Genomic DNA, 14,002 nt, shown 5'->3' with positions numbered 1-14,002 from the left:
TGCATTCTAGGCAGCAAGGTAGGTGGGATAAAGAAGAAGGGCAAAGGCGCACACCTGTGATTTCTTCAGGTAGGTCCCGTGGACTGCCTCCACACCTGTACTCACAACTCACTGGATAGAACCCAGTCTGACCACATCTAGCTGCAAGACTGCCCGGGAAATGCCATCTTTATTCTGAACAGTCATATTCCCAGTAAAATCCCTGTTACTCTGGAAGAAAAAGAGAACAGCTCCTAGGGGACATACAGCAATTTCTGCGCGAACCTTAAGGAAAGGAATGCACAGTTTGAAATGAAGGAAGGAAGAAGGTAGAAGAGTTCAAAGTCTGTTGCATCTTTTAGAAATCATTTTAGGATCAAGTGAACCGGCTCTCTTTTAGAGTTTTGTAGCTCATTAACTTGACCTGAAGCCATTTAGTCAGAGGATAAAGTTAATCCTCAGAACCCCTTTCTGGTGTTAAATCCTTGTGACTGCCTAATCATGGATGACTTTCTTTCATCTAGAAAAGATAAAACAAAAGATGTCTCTGTTCATTCATTCATTCAACAAAAATTGCCATCTCCCACCCTCATGGAGCTCACAATTTGGGGACAGTAATAAAATCATCACCCAAATGAATGTGATGTCACAGAGGAGCAATAAGGATGCTCTAAGGGCCCACTTGGGGACATTGCCTAGTCAGGGAGGCTCGCCTGAGAGTGTGGAGCCATTCCTGCAGGAGTGTCTAATTTCATAGAAGAATGGTGTTCTGAGAAAGCCATCCTGCCTGCTGTGTGGTTACACTCGTGGGGCAGCGTATGTCTAAGAGATCATTCTGTGAGAATAAGAATGCCAGAGTGAGACTAAGGTGTGTGTGGGGGGGGTGGAGGGCAGCACCAGAAGAGGGGATGCCATCAGTCACTGCTTCACCACCCCACCTTACCCCGCCTTGGGGGGACCATCGTAAGCAGTAACAGCCTGCCAGCTTGAAGATCTGTTGTAGAAATCAGCCCGTGGATGTCAGCCTGCCAGGTGTACTTGGGAGTTCACTCTTCCAGCTCAGGCAACACTGACGGAGTGGTGAGGGCCGCTGGGAGCACGGTGCTGAGAATTCTCAGGTGTCCGCAGGAAGAATGTTATGCCAGGTCGGTGATGCCTGCCTTCATCCTTTGTGACTGTAGCAAAGAAATGGGATAAAATATGTGAAAGTGCTTTGTAAATTGCAAAGTACCATCCAAATAATAGCTAATAATTGTAGCGATGATTTTTAGTGTTTTTTAAATACCAAACGCTGCTAAGAACTTTGACTTGCTGTCTGTCACTTAATCCTCACAATAACCTTTATGCTAGATACTATTAGCCTCCCTCCATCCCCCCCCCCCCCCCCCCCCCCGCCCCCTCCCCCCCCCCCCCCCCCCCCCCCCGTTCCTGTTGGGAACCCAGGCTTGGGAAAACTGTGACTTGCCTAAGGTTGCATAGCTGGTAAGCAGCAGAACTGTGACTCCCGGTGGGTCTTTCTGACTCTGAAGCAAGTGCTCTTACACACTTTGTTTTGCCGTCTTCAGGATGTAGGGCAAGCATGTCAAACTCAAAGGCTAACGGCCACATAAACAAGGTTTAAGTTTATGTGGGCCGCAAAAAAACAAAAGCTTCGACTTTCATAGAAACGTAGGTGTATTTTGAAAAGTATAGTATAAAAAAAAAAGAACAAGGGCAATGGTAAAATTAATGTTTTCTTCCTGACACTTGGCATCTCTTCTCTGCTACTATCTTTCCTACTTCGGGGGAAATCTTGTTCGCAGTGATTACTTTCAAAACTGACCCAAGGTGAATGTCAGTAATTCTGGATCTGACAGGAGATTGTAAATAACTGCTCACACCATTATATTGGCTGGGCTGCAAAAATATTCATTGTGGGCTGTGAGTTTGACGTGCTTGATGTAGGCGGTGATGATTGTAATTATTACTATCAATGGAGCAGTGACTCTGTTGCTTGGTGGCTCAGTCCCAATTCCCCAACTAGAAGACTCATCGGCTGGGTTTGCAGTCATTTTTTGGTCCTTGAAAGACTTGGAACTTGCCTTCTACTCATCGTGCCAATTCTGCCTGCCTCTCTCCTGACCCATCCACGTCTGCTCTACAGAGCAATATAATGGCCCTCTGTTATGCTCAGCTCTAGCCTCTGGAAAGAACACTTGTTAGAGGGTTTCCTGTGGCTGATCACACATCAGAGCCTCTGAGACTTTCCAGACCCTGGTGACCAAGGTGCAGAAGAACGATTCGCTTCAGCAAGCTTTCCTCTCCTGGAACAAACGTGTGCCTGGCCACTTGCTAGACACTGAGATGTGGGAAGGAGTGGGCGGAGGTGGGCGGTGCGGATTATCAGCTGCGATGATTACACTCGGGTGGTGGCTGGCACTTTGCAAAATATTTTTCATATCACTTTTCTCCCCGAGCCTCAGTTTGGTCGTCTATGAAGTGGATAGAATGGCAGTAATATAGTCAACTTTCATCTTGTGAAAGGGTTGGGCTATAATAAACACACCACTTTAGGGGAAAATAACATAAAATCAGTACTGGCCTTGACAGTCATCCATGGAATATAAAAATAAACCACCTCTCTAAAGTCCAGTGTAGGCAGTTTTTCCTCCATCCTTAAAACCGATGACTTTCTTTGGTTGGAGTCATCACGGTGCCTTCTGAGGTAATGAGTTAACGCCTAATCATACTCTATCTCCACAGGGAAGCCTTTACTGACCTCCCTGAACAGATGAGATCACCCTGATCCGATCTGAAAGAAAGGGACTTTCTTTGCACCACGTACCTTTCTATTAGATACGAGCCACTGTAACTATTTTATTTATTTGTGGTTCTGGATTAAAGTCTACAACCCCCTGCCACACACAGTACCGTAGGCTCTATGAGTCAGGGCCCTTGACTCTCTTGCTCTCCAGTGTCTCCTGGACACTTCACACAGAGCCTGCATGTGCTTGTATTCATTAAACATTAAAATGGATGGATGGATGGACGGGCAGACGGATGGATGAATGGGTGGGTGAGAGACTCAGATGAACATTATCAAATGATCAGTCAGACACAGAGGTCCTCAAACTTTTTAAACAGGGGGCCAGTTCACTGTCCCTCAGACATTCCACACATGCGCACTGCGGGCCCGGGACGAGTCAGCTGCTAAGCAGGACAGGCAGTGGGGGCAAAAACACCCGGCGGGCCGGATAAATGTTTTCAGTGGGCCGCATGTGGCCCGCGGGCCGTAGTTTGAGGACCCCTGAGTCAGAGTATTGTTGTTTTTTCCCCCAGTGATAAAACATTTAGAAACTTCCTCAAGAAAATGGTTCAAGTTGCCATTGTCTTTTAAAATGGAAAACTTATTATAGGTTTCATTTGCCCTTTAGATAACAGACACTGCAAAATGTCTTGGCTTTTTTTTTTTCTTCCTCCTCTGGTGCTTAAAAAAGGTACTTTAATGAGCATTTACACCTTACGTAGGAAATGACCTTTTCTAGAATCATCTGTACAAAACGGTGAATTGGATGGTGGTATGGCTCTGCCCTTGGAAGTACAGCAGGTCCTCAAATAATGTCATTTCGTTTAATGCTGTTTCACTATCATGTTGACAAGGGGTGGAGGGGATAGACCCTGTGGGGTTTGCACGTTCTCCTACATGTGCATGGGTTTTGTCCAGTTCTTCTGGTTTGCTCCCACAGCCCAGAGATGTGCACGTTGGGGAGTTGACATGTCTGTCTTGTCGCAGTCTGAGTGTGGTGTATGTGTACGTGGCAGTAGGTGTCCTGAGCAGGGTTGGTTCCCTCCTTGTGTCCTGAGCTGCTAGGATTGGCTCCAGCCACCCACGACTCTGAACTGGAATAAGGTTGGAAAATAGCGATCTTACTTGTTTTTATTAATCTTTCTTAAATGTATATATAGCTCACATTTATTCCAATGTTTAATATTAGAAGTGTTTTGGGTCTTTATTTAGAAGTTTGGTGATGTTTTTATGAATAGAAAGATGCCATAGGAACTCTTTTTTAAAAAATCTTTTAAAATTATTTTTTATTTTTCAATAACAGTTGACATACAATATTAGTTTCTGGTGTACATCCTCAGTGATTAGACATTATATAAATTACTAAGTGATCATCCCGATAAATCTCATACCCATCTGACATCATGCATAGTTATTAGAATATTATTGATTATACTAGAGGCCCGGTGCACGAAATTCATGCACGGGTAGGATTCCTTAGGCCTGGCCGGCGATCAGGGCCAATCAGGTTCCCCCCTCCCCACCTCCTCCTTCCCTGGCTCCCTCAGCACCCCGCCACCCGCCACCGCTGGTCGCCCACCATATTCCATGCCCCCCCCTTGTGGTCATCGCATGTCATAACGAGCGATAAAACTCCCAGTCAAACTCCCAAGGGGACAATTTGCATATTAGCCTTTTATTACATAGGATTCCCTATGCTGTACTTTATATCTCCATGACTATTTTGTTACTACCGATTTGTACTTTTTTCCCCCCCTTTTATTGAATTTATTAGGATGACACTAGGTTAACAAAATTATAGAGGTTATAAGGAGCACAATTCTGCAACACATCATCTGTGCACTGTATTGTGTGTCCACCACCCCCAGAACAGCAGCCTACTGCATAGGGGCTGGGTGCAGGTCAACCCCATTAGTCTAACGTATTGGATGCCAGGATGAGAGTGGTCTTGAGCCTACAAAGAGGGAACATTTCTTCCTAATGAAAACGATTATCTTTCTCCCTGCATCCCTCCCGAGAAGAGGAGGGTTCTTAGATTAATTGCAAGTGGGTAGGTAGTAACGTATTTTATTTTTTGAGTTCTACTCCAGCCTGTTTCTTGCTCAAACACCTTCTGTGGCTCCCACCTGCCACACAGCTCAAGTGTAAGGTCCTTGGATTCTGGTCCAGACTTCCTGCCCTCATTGCTCATGATTCTTTTGTGCCCCACTCACTCCAGCCAAATCAGGCCCCTTGCCATTAAATAAATATGCCTCTTACTTTCTAACCTTCATTTCTTTGCCCATACTTTCTCTCCAGATGGATTCTACCCATCCATTGCTAATAGTCCTGATCCTACCCATCCTTCCACGTAACTCCCAAAGACTCTGTTCCTACAAGAATTTTTCCCTGATCATTTCAGGTAGACTCTAACCTTTGGGTCTCACGATGCCCGTAGAATGTCTCTGTACAACTTTCAAGGCCCTTAGTTACAGTGTGTGTGTTTTTCTGTCTCATCTACTTGTCTCCTATGCATGATTTTTTATGAGGCCAGGAGCTATTTATTTCTCTTTGTCTCCCCACAATTCTTTGGCCATACCGGGTCCTCAGTTCTTCAATGACCTATTCTCATTTGTGGAATGAACGAATAAATAAATCAAAACAATCTAGCGTATGTCCTCAAAATTCATGAAAAAGTACATTTATCCAACTGTCCAAACTCCCTTGCTTAAAGTAACTTTACACCTTTGGCTAGCTTACGTCCCCCACCCCCCCCCCCCCGCCCTTTTTGAAGTATAACCTTGAAGGCAACCTTAAGGAATGCTTTGTTGTGAGGGTGTGTGTGTGTGTGTGTGTGTGTAGGAAGGTTATTAGAATAATCTACTTAGCAGATTACCAAATGTTTGGAATTATATAGAGTCATTTAAACCTCAAAACAAAATCATTTCAGCTCCTTTGTAGGGGTAGTTGAGAGGAGGGTCAGGGGAAGCCATCCTAAATTTGCAGCAGAATCTGGTCTGTAGTATGTCCTCAGACCCGGAATGAAACAGGCGACCGCCTCAGTTTTCCTTTCAGCTTTGCCATTTCAGAGCATATGGCTCTTTTCCCATTATCTTGAAGACACTGGCCAGCTCGGCCAGCTACGCGGATGTGCTGAGCAGCAGTTGCCGAGTCTGCAGTGCTGGGATTAGAGCGTGCACTGTAACAGGTCTTTCTTCTTGGGCAGGATACAGTTGGCTTGCTTTGCCACCTTTCTTCCCTCCCTCCAAAGGGTGCCAGGCACGCTAAGTAGTGATTAAACAAAAGATTAAAATTCCATTTTCGTGTGTGAGTGTGTGGCTGTTTGAACACTAATCACTTCTTCCAGGGGAACGTTAAGTAAAAGCACGCAGATACCAGGAGCAGTTATTTAGAGGAGCCAGTCAAAATCCATTTCCAATTTATTATTTACTGCGATTTCTACATTAATTCTGCCAGCCTCCCCCACCCCCTCTCCCTCTCCTCTCTTGCCATTCTCCTTCCCCGCCCCTTTGCTTCTTGTAGCAAAAGGACATCTGCAAACTGAGAAGAAGAAAAGTAGCAAAAGATGGTCCCTGAAGGAAAATAATCACCACTTTCCTAGACAAATCTGTGAATTAAAGAAACTTTAAATTACCTCTGGACTGAAATTCCAGGTGTAGGTTTTTTTTGTTTGTTTTTATGATATTAAATGACCGCTATTGCATAAGAATTGCTGTCTTTGAGAAGCATTGTCCAAGCCTTTCTTGTTGCTAAAGGTCGTGTGGCATTTGTTTCTAATGTAGAATGCCATTATTAATTAGGAACACTGGATTTCCACAGGGCCATATGACCTGTTCATGAAGACACTCTAAATCCTGTTATCAGCAATAGCCAGTTGAATTGGCTCAGGTGTGAAATAGGTTGCCTCTGCTGGGCTCACAGTTTTATTACTGGAGTCCCATCCCTTTCCTAGTCCCCCAAACATGGCCATCGCAAACATCGTGTCACAACCTTTCTCTGAAAAGAACATATTAATAGTAGCAGTCCTTTATTGGGAGGGCCTACCTTTGTGCCAGACACCAAGCTAGATGCTTTGTGGAGATTAGCTCAGTTCATCCACCCAACAACCCGCAGATTGTTCTGTTAGTTTCCCCTATTTTTCGGTCCAGGAAACTGAGGTCCATCTCCCCAGGAAGTAAAACCTAGGCTTTTCCGACTCTGGAACCAGAATGTGCTGAGTCATTAGACTACCTGTCACATTGATGAGCAAGCATTCATTCATTCACTCATTCCACTGAGGGCCTAAGGTGAGCCAGGTATCAGCCTAGGAGAGCACAGTGACATGCACTTGCCTGCAAGAAGCTCACAGTCTATCTCAGGGAGAGAACAGCCAGATCTGGTTTGGTTTGGGGGGCTGACAAGCTAAGGGATTTAGGACAAGTCTGTCCTACTCTGTTAGTCTCAGATTTTGTATCTGTAAAATAAAGCAGCTGGATTTAGACAAGTGTTTTTCCACCTTTATTGTGAATCAGACTCATATGGGGAATAGGTGTAAAAACACATCATCTTGGCTTCCCATCGCCAGATACTTTGATTTAATAGGTTCAGTGTGGGGCCCAGGAATTTACATCTATAAGGAGGTCTCCCAAGAGCCACCCTTTGAGAGAAACTGATCTGGCTATAAACTCCATGCCTACGTGAAATCTGTGTTGTCTTGCCTGTACTCCCAGTGCCTAGCACAGTGCCTGGTACTGAGTGGTTCTCAGTAAACATTTGGTGATAGTTTGGATGATCTATGAGCTTTCCATGGATGAACCTCAGAAACTCTTAAACCACCTGAAATTGACCGCAAATTTTATTAAGATTTGTGGATAGGGCCCTTTGGGCTCTAAATGCTCTGTTTTCTCCTACTGACAGCTCAGACCTATTATTGGAATATTTTAAACCCATATAGTAAAATTTGAGTCCTATATCAAGGTGATTTGGTGAGAACATGTCAATTTAGTTTCTTAAAACCCTAAAAGAGTTGCTATCCACATTCCGTGTGTAAATTCTGAAAGTGCTCAGGAGATACGGTTTGTGATATTTCTCAGTTCATCTAAAAGTATCCTTTGGGCAGGTAGTGCCATCTCCATTTTCCAGGTAGGAAAATCGAGGTGCCCGTGACTCCTGTAGCTTGTCCAAGGTCATATTGCAAGGGTTCTCTCCACTGAAAACTAGCCCCGGAGTCCACAGACTCTTCTCCTCTTGCCTGCTGGTGTGGCCTTGGGTAAATAGTATGGCTTCTTTGGGCCTCAGTTCCCCCATCTGTAAGATGAGGAAGGAAGGGCTAATTGTCTCTGAGAAGCTGCTTAGCTAGGATATTAGAGGACCCTCTACTACTACATGTTTAGACATGCAGAACCCCCCTGTGTCAGCAAGCTCTAAGGTCTCTTACTTTAGGGATGATGGGAGGACTCATGATACCACCTAAGCAGCACAGATCTTCTCTGCAGATCATCCCAGAGGGACATACATCTTTAAGGCAAAAATAGTGGAGATGGTAGAAGCCGTGGGTGTGAAACTTCTAGAATTTGGGGACCTTAATTCTCTACCCTGTCAGTTCAGCAATTCACTGCTCATCCTGAGAACAAGATTTAAGGAGTTTGCTTCTGTGAGGTCACAACTGTGAGATTCAACCCCGTGTCCCATTCCCAGCCGTGTGGGAAGACTTTCACACAAGAGGATACGGAGGAAACTGTGCCCTTCATGGAAACTTAGACTCTTAAAATGTCCTTTAAAGGTCACGTAAGTGTGCTTCATGGGCCAGCACCATCAGCATCACCGGGGAGCTTGTTAGAAATGCAGAATCGCAGGCCCCACCCAGACCTCCTGAATCAGATCCTGCATTGAACAAGATCCCCACGGGATTCTGCTGCACATAAAATGTGAGCAGCACTAGCCTAACCAGCCCTTGATTTCCTCCTTCATGCCCTGATGAACAGTTGAGCAGCCTATTCCTGGCCTCTTCTAACATCTTCCAAATGGTCCTGTTTCATCCTAGCACTGATCTTAGCACTTGGAATTTCTTTTTTTTTTTTTAATTAAATCTTTATTGTTCAGATTATTACATTTGTTCCTCTTTTTTCCCCCCCATAACTCCCCTCCTCCCAGTTCCCACCCCACCCTCTACCCTTACCCCCCCACTGTCCTCATCCATAGGTGCACGATTTTTGTCCAGTCTCTTCCCACATCTCCCACACCCCTTTCCCCCCCAAGAATAGTCAGTCCATTCCCTTTCTATGTCCCTGATTCTATTATAATCACCAGTTCATTCTGTTCATCAGATTATTTATTCACTTGATTCTTAGATTCACTTGTTGATAGATGCATATTTGTTGTTCATAATTTGTATCTTTACCTTTTTCTTCCTCTTCCTCTTCCTCTTCTTAAAGGATACCTTTCAGCATTTCACATAATCCTGGTTTGGTGGTGATGAACTCCTTTAGCTTTTCCTTATCTGTGAAGCTCTTTATCTGACCTTCAGCTCTGAATGATAGCTTTGCTGGATAAAGTAATCTTGGTTGTAGGTTCTTGGCATTCATCACTTTGAATATTTCTTGCCACTCCCTTCTGGCCTGCAAAGTTTCTGTTGAGAAATCAGCTGACAGTCGTATGGGTATTCCCTTGTAGGTAACTGAGTTTCTTTCTCTTGCTGCTTTTAAGATTCTCTCTTTGTCTTTTGCTCTTGGCATTTTAATTATGATGTGTCTTGGTGTGGTCCTCTTTGGATTCCTTTTGTTTGGGGTTCTCCGTGCTTCCTGGACCTGTAAGTCCATTTCTTTCACCAGGTGGGGGAAGTTTTCTGTCATTATTTCTTCAAATAGGTTTTCAATATCTTGCTCTCTCTCATCTTCTGGCACCCCTATAATTCTGATGTTGGTACGCTTGAAGCTGTCCCAGAGGCTCCTTACACTATCCTCGCATTTTCGGATTCTTTTTTCATTCCGCCCCTCCGGTTGGGTGTTTTTTGCTTCCTCGCATTTCAAATCATTGACTTGATTCTTGCGCTCCTCTGGTCTGCTGTCGGGAGTCTGTATAATATTCGTTATTTCAGTCCGTGTATGCTTAATTAAGTTTATCGGCGGCTTCTAAACAGTTCTTGAGAGACCTTAAAAGTGTGGTTCTGAACTCTATATCTTCCATTGACAATTTTGTCCTGTTTCTTTGTCTCCGCATTTTGTTATGCTTCCTTGGTGCACCCCCTAGTGGTCTTTGTGTGCAATCTTATAGTTAAACCTTGATTGTTGTAGCTAATACCAGGGAGGGTTTGACCTCCAGGCCAAGTGGCTATGAGAATCAGCTGTGTCTGCAGTGAGAGAACTTCTGTCCTCTAGGGAGGTGCTAATCTAGCCTTTGCCTGAGGCTATCCAACAAATGGCTCTGTGCAGGGCTTGGGCGGGGCGGGTCGCACAGGATCAACAGGGTGGGCCGGAGAGAGCAGTTATGGCGGCTCTCAGTCCTGTCCCCAGGGGCTCTGCCTCTCTGAGTCCCAGCACCCACTGCAGACCTTGGAGGGAAAGCTGCACTCACTCTGACCGAAGCCAGACAGTCCCGCTTCTCCCGTTTGAGTCTGGGTCCCTAGAGACTCGCCTGTATCTGGAGCTCAGAGTCTGCGACTCCCTCCCCATTGAAAACGCCAACCGCGCCCTCCGCCGCCAGCCCGCTCCGCGCACGCCGCACCTCAGAATTTGACTTCAGCACTGCGCCTCCTCTGAGTGTCCGTATGCATTTCTCTTTCCTCCTAGTTGTAGGACTTCCACTCAGCCAGCGTTCCTGTGGTTCTGGGTGATGTCCGGTCCGTGTTTTAGTTTCACTTTTGAAGTAGTTGTTCAAGGCAGCAAACTCCAGCGTTAACCTATGCCGCCATCTTGGTTCTCCCTCCTGGAATTTCTTCTCTATCCTAAACCAGCCCCTCAGTCATTCCATAACTTCTGCTATTAGCTCCAGGTGGTGCGAGTGCTGCTGTGCTGGAGACCACACTTGGAGAATCACTTCGAATTGCTATCTTCTGTTCAGGCTTTTGCAGAGCCTCTTGGGTTCCCCCAGTGACCTAAAGTAACCAACTGAAGTTCCAATCTTTGGGTAGCAGAAAGTGGAAAAGGCCTTGGGAAGGAGGGCTGGAGAAAAATTGCTAAATAGCTCACAATCGGTCAGTTGTGACATTGAGACATATTTATTTGGGCGGGTCCCTGACCCACCCCAAGACTCAGTTTCCCTGTCTGCGAAACATGGAGGTGGCCCTAGCTCAGTTTCCAAGTATATTTATTTGTTCACTTGTCTGGAGATTTGGTTGTCAATTTTGTTTTTAGCAGAGGACCATTTTAAAATGAAATCCCACCCAGATCCTGAGTACGGAAAACAGAGAGATGCATTGCTGGTCTGATTGGTCTGACTGACGGAGGGTCACGCTCCTGCTCTCAGCCCTCTCTCCCCCAGGAAGCACGGAGGCATTCAAATGTAGCTCAGCACAGTTGAAATGCACCGAAGGCTGAACTTCCAGCTCAGCCTCTGTGGTTTCTGTGAACCCCAAGAACTGTTGGCGGGCCCGTGGCCTCTGTTTTCTTTTCTTTCCATCCCTGACCAAGACATCCGGCACACCAGCTTTCAGAATTTTCTTCTTGCAACTCAGAGAGGCCTGTAGGAGGGACTATAACGGATTGTTATTATCATTAAAGCTGTTGTAAGGATATTGCACTGTTGTAGACAATCTGCTAACTCAAGAATCAGCCAGGGACTTAATAAACAGGCATGTGGACTGTTTTATCCCGGTGGCTTCTTTCTACGGCTGACGTTCCGGCACACCACACATTCAGGGCCTTTGTAGTTAATTACATAGGAAATAGGACTATTGGATTCTGCGTGTCACAGTGGCAAGGACTGTCATGCGGGAATTTTAACGGGCAAGGTGATGTGGAAAGCCAATCTCATCCAAGGGATCACGGAAGATACCTAAGCAGTGTTACCTTGGGAAGGTCTGAGTCTTTAGACTTCTCCATGGGCGTGGGAAAGCATCTGGCACCTCCAGGTGACCTCAGGCACTGGCATGCAGCCTCGTTTAATTAGGGAAACTGATTCTAATGGGTCCAGAGCAGTGGTCAGCAAACTGCGGCTCATGAGCCACATGCGGCTCTTTGGCTCCTTGAGTGTGGCTCTTCCACAAAATACCGACTTCTGTGCATGGGCCATGAAGTTTCAATCGCACTGTACATGCACGCCCACACGTGGTATTTTGTGGAAGAGCCACACTCAAGGGCCAAAGAGCCACAGTTTGCCTACCACTGGCCCAGAGGATGGGCTCATCTTCCCAGACGCATAATAAACAGCTTCAGAGCCAGGCCCGTGGGAGCTGCTCTCTGGGGGCTGTTGCATCGTCCTGTTTCCTTTCAGCATTCAACTTGTTTGTTCATACATTCCACACAGTCGCCCAATGTTCACTCTCCTTGTAACTTTAGAAATGAACACGGCCAGGCCTAGTTCTGCGACTCTACCACCCCTGGGAGTCTGTGCCCCGACCGTTTGCCCTGCCTGCCCCTCGTTTCTGCCTCTCTGAAGCTCAGCCCAAACGCCTTCATGTCACGAAACCTTCTCCAGTTCTCCCAGGTGGAAGTGAACTCCTGTAGCACTTTCTGCAGGCCTGTCATCTGAGGGCCACCTGCCCTGCCCCATCCATGAGGTAGCCACCAGCCACCTGTGGCTATGGAGCACTTGCAAGGGGCCTGAATCGAGATGAACACAAGTGTAAAATACACACTGGATTGTGAAGACTTAGTACAAAACAAAAACAAAAGTAAAGTATCTCAATAAATTTTTTACATTGCGTGGTGAAATATTTTACATAGAGTATATTGGGGTAAATAAGATATAGTATCAAAACTAACTTCCCCTGTTTCTTTTTCTTCCCAATGTGAATACTAGAAAATGTAAAGTTGCAAATGTGGCTCACATTTGTGACTCGTGTTGTTGTTATATTTCTCTTGGCAGCGCCACACGTACTGCTTTTTCTCAAGTGAAAGGAATGTTTGTCCATCTGGGTTTTTCTCCTGCTGGTTTCTGACTTCTAAGAGGGTAGACACTGTGCCTCTCATCGCCCTGACCTTTGTGTACCTGGGTGGCACTAACAGAGGTATACCAAGGGGGTTAATAAATGAACAGTTGACAGACATTCAATCAATACCAAAAGCTCCCTTGGGCAGTGTAATTTCTGGGTCTCTGTTATTAAACTTATTTTCCCTTTTTCTTTTTCACAGTTTTTGTCTTTTTCTTTTTTGAAGGGATCACACAATCAGCAAAAGAAGGTATTTTTCTTGGGAGATGGACAAAAGCTGAAGGACTGGCATGACAAAGAAGCCATCAGAAGGGATGCTCAGCGTGTAGGTACGGAGAGAGGTACCATCCACGGGTAGCCCTGTGGAGAGGGTATGCATGTGAGCTTGTGTGTGCTTGTGCGTGTGTGTGCGTGTGTGTGTGTGTGTATGTGTGTTTAATGGGGTGTCTGGACCACCTGTCAGCTCCTCTCCATCTGCCAGCCTCCACCCTCCCTTCCCCTGATTCTGGAATCCCCTCTTCACCTGTGAGCTGGCCCCGTCCTTTCTCCACTCACATCACCAGATCCACTGCTTTCAGGAATTTGCCTTGCCACTTTTATTGGGCGATAAAAAATGTATCCCCCTTATGAGATGTTTTACCACTAAAATGAGGAGCAGTAATAATAAGAGCCAACATTTATGAATATTTACAGTGAGCACGGCTCACGCTCCATACGGCACATTTTCTCGGTGAATCCCCACATCAACCTTTATGGCCCATTGGATGAGAAGGGACCTGTAGTTCAGAGAGGTGGGGTCATCTGCTCACTGGCACACAGTGAGAAAGAGGCAGGCTTGGAATTTGAACCCAGGTCTGGAGGGCAGAGTTGACCCCTACCAGCCCTACAGCCACGAGGCTGAATGAATTTATTGGGCTTCACCTAACGTTTTTGGCTAATTCATCTTTGGAGCATTTTCTGTTACCGCTGGGGAGTTGGGAAGGGAAGTTATGTGGAGGGTTGTTTGTAGAGAGCCTGGACGAGGAGTCAGGAGGGCAGCTCTGACACCCCTGTCAGCCATGTGACCATCAGTAAAAGTCCATAGTCCTTGAGCTCAGTTTCCCCATCTGTCCCTGGAGCTCATGCTTCCTGCTTCGACAGTCTCAGGGTATTGGTACGAAGTAGCTTTACAC

The 14,002-nt window shown here is 45.9% G+C and overlaps 1 protein-coding gene across 5 annotated transcripts in view; it reads left to right on the top strand.

Moving 5' to 3' along the window:
* Window positions 1–14,002, top strand: part of GALNT10 (polypeptide N-acetylgalactosaminyltransferase 10) — a 191,944-nt gene that overhangs the window by 87,882 nt on the left and 90,060 nt on the right. For 2 of the 5 annotated variants that reach the window (XM_036312544.1, XM_036312542.1), the window contains exon 2: window positions 13,057–13,159. In XM_036312544.1, the coding sequence (XP_036168437.1) occupies window positions 13,057–13,159 (103 nt within the window). Of the gene's footprint in view, window positions 1–12,818; window positions 12,909–13,032; window positions 13,160–14,002 lie in introns of those variants that run through there. The other 3 variants (XM_036312543.1, XM_036312541.1, XM_036312545.1) reach the window with 2 other exon arrangements.

This window comes from Myotis myotis, unplaced genomic scaffold (genome assembly GCF_014108235.1).
Source record: "Myotis myotis isolate mMyoMyo1 unplaced genomic scaffold, mMyoMyo1.p scaffold_m19_p_6, whole genome shotgun sequence".
NCBI classification, from domain to species: domain Eukaryota; kingdom Metazoa; phylum Chordata; class Mammalia; order Chiroptera; family Vespertilionidae; genus Myotis; species Myotis myotis.
Note: the sequence above shows the minus strand (reverse complement) of the source record. Positions and strands in the feature narration are given on the sequence as shown.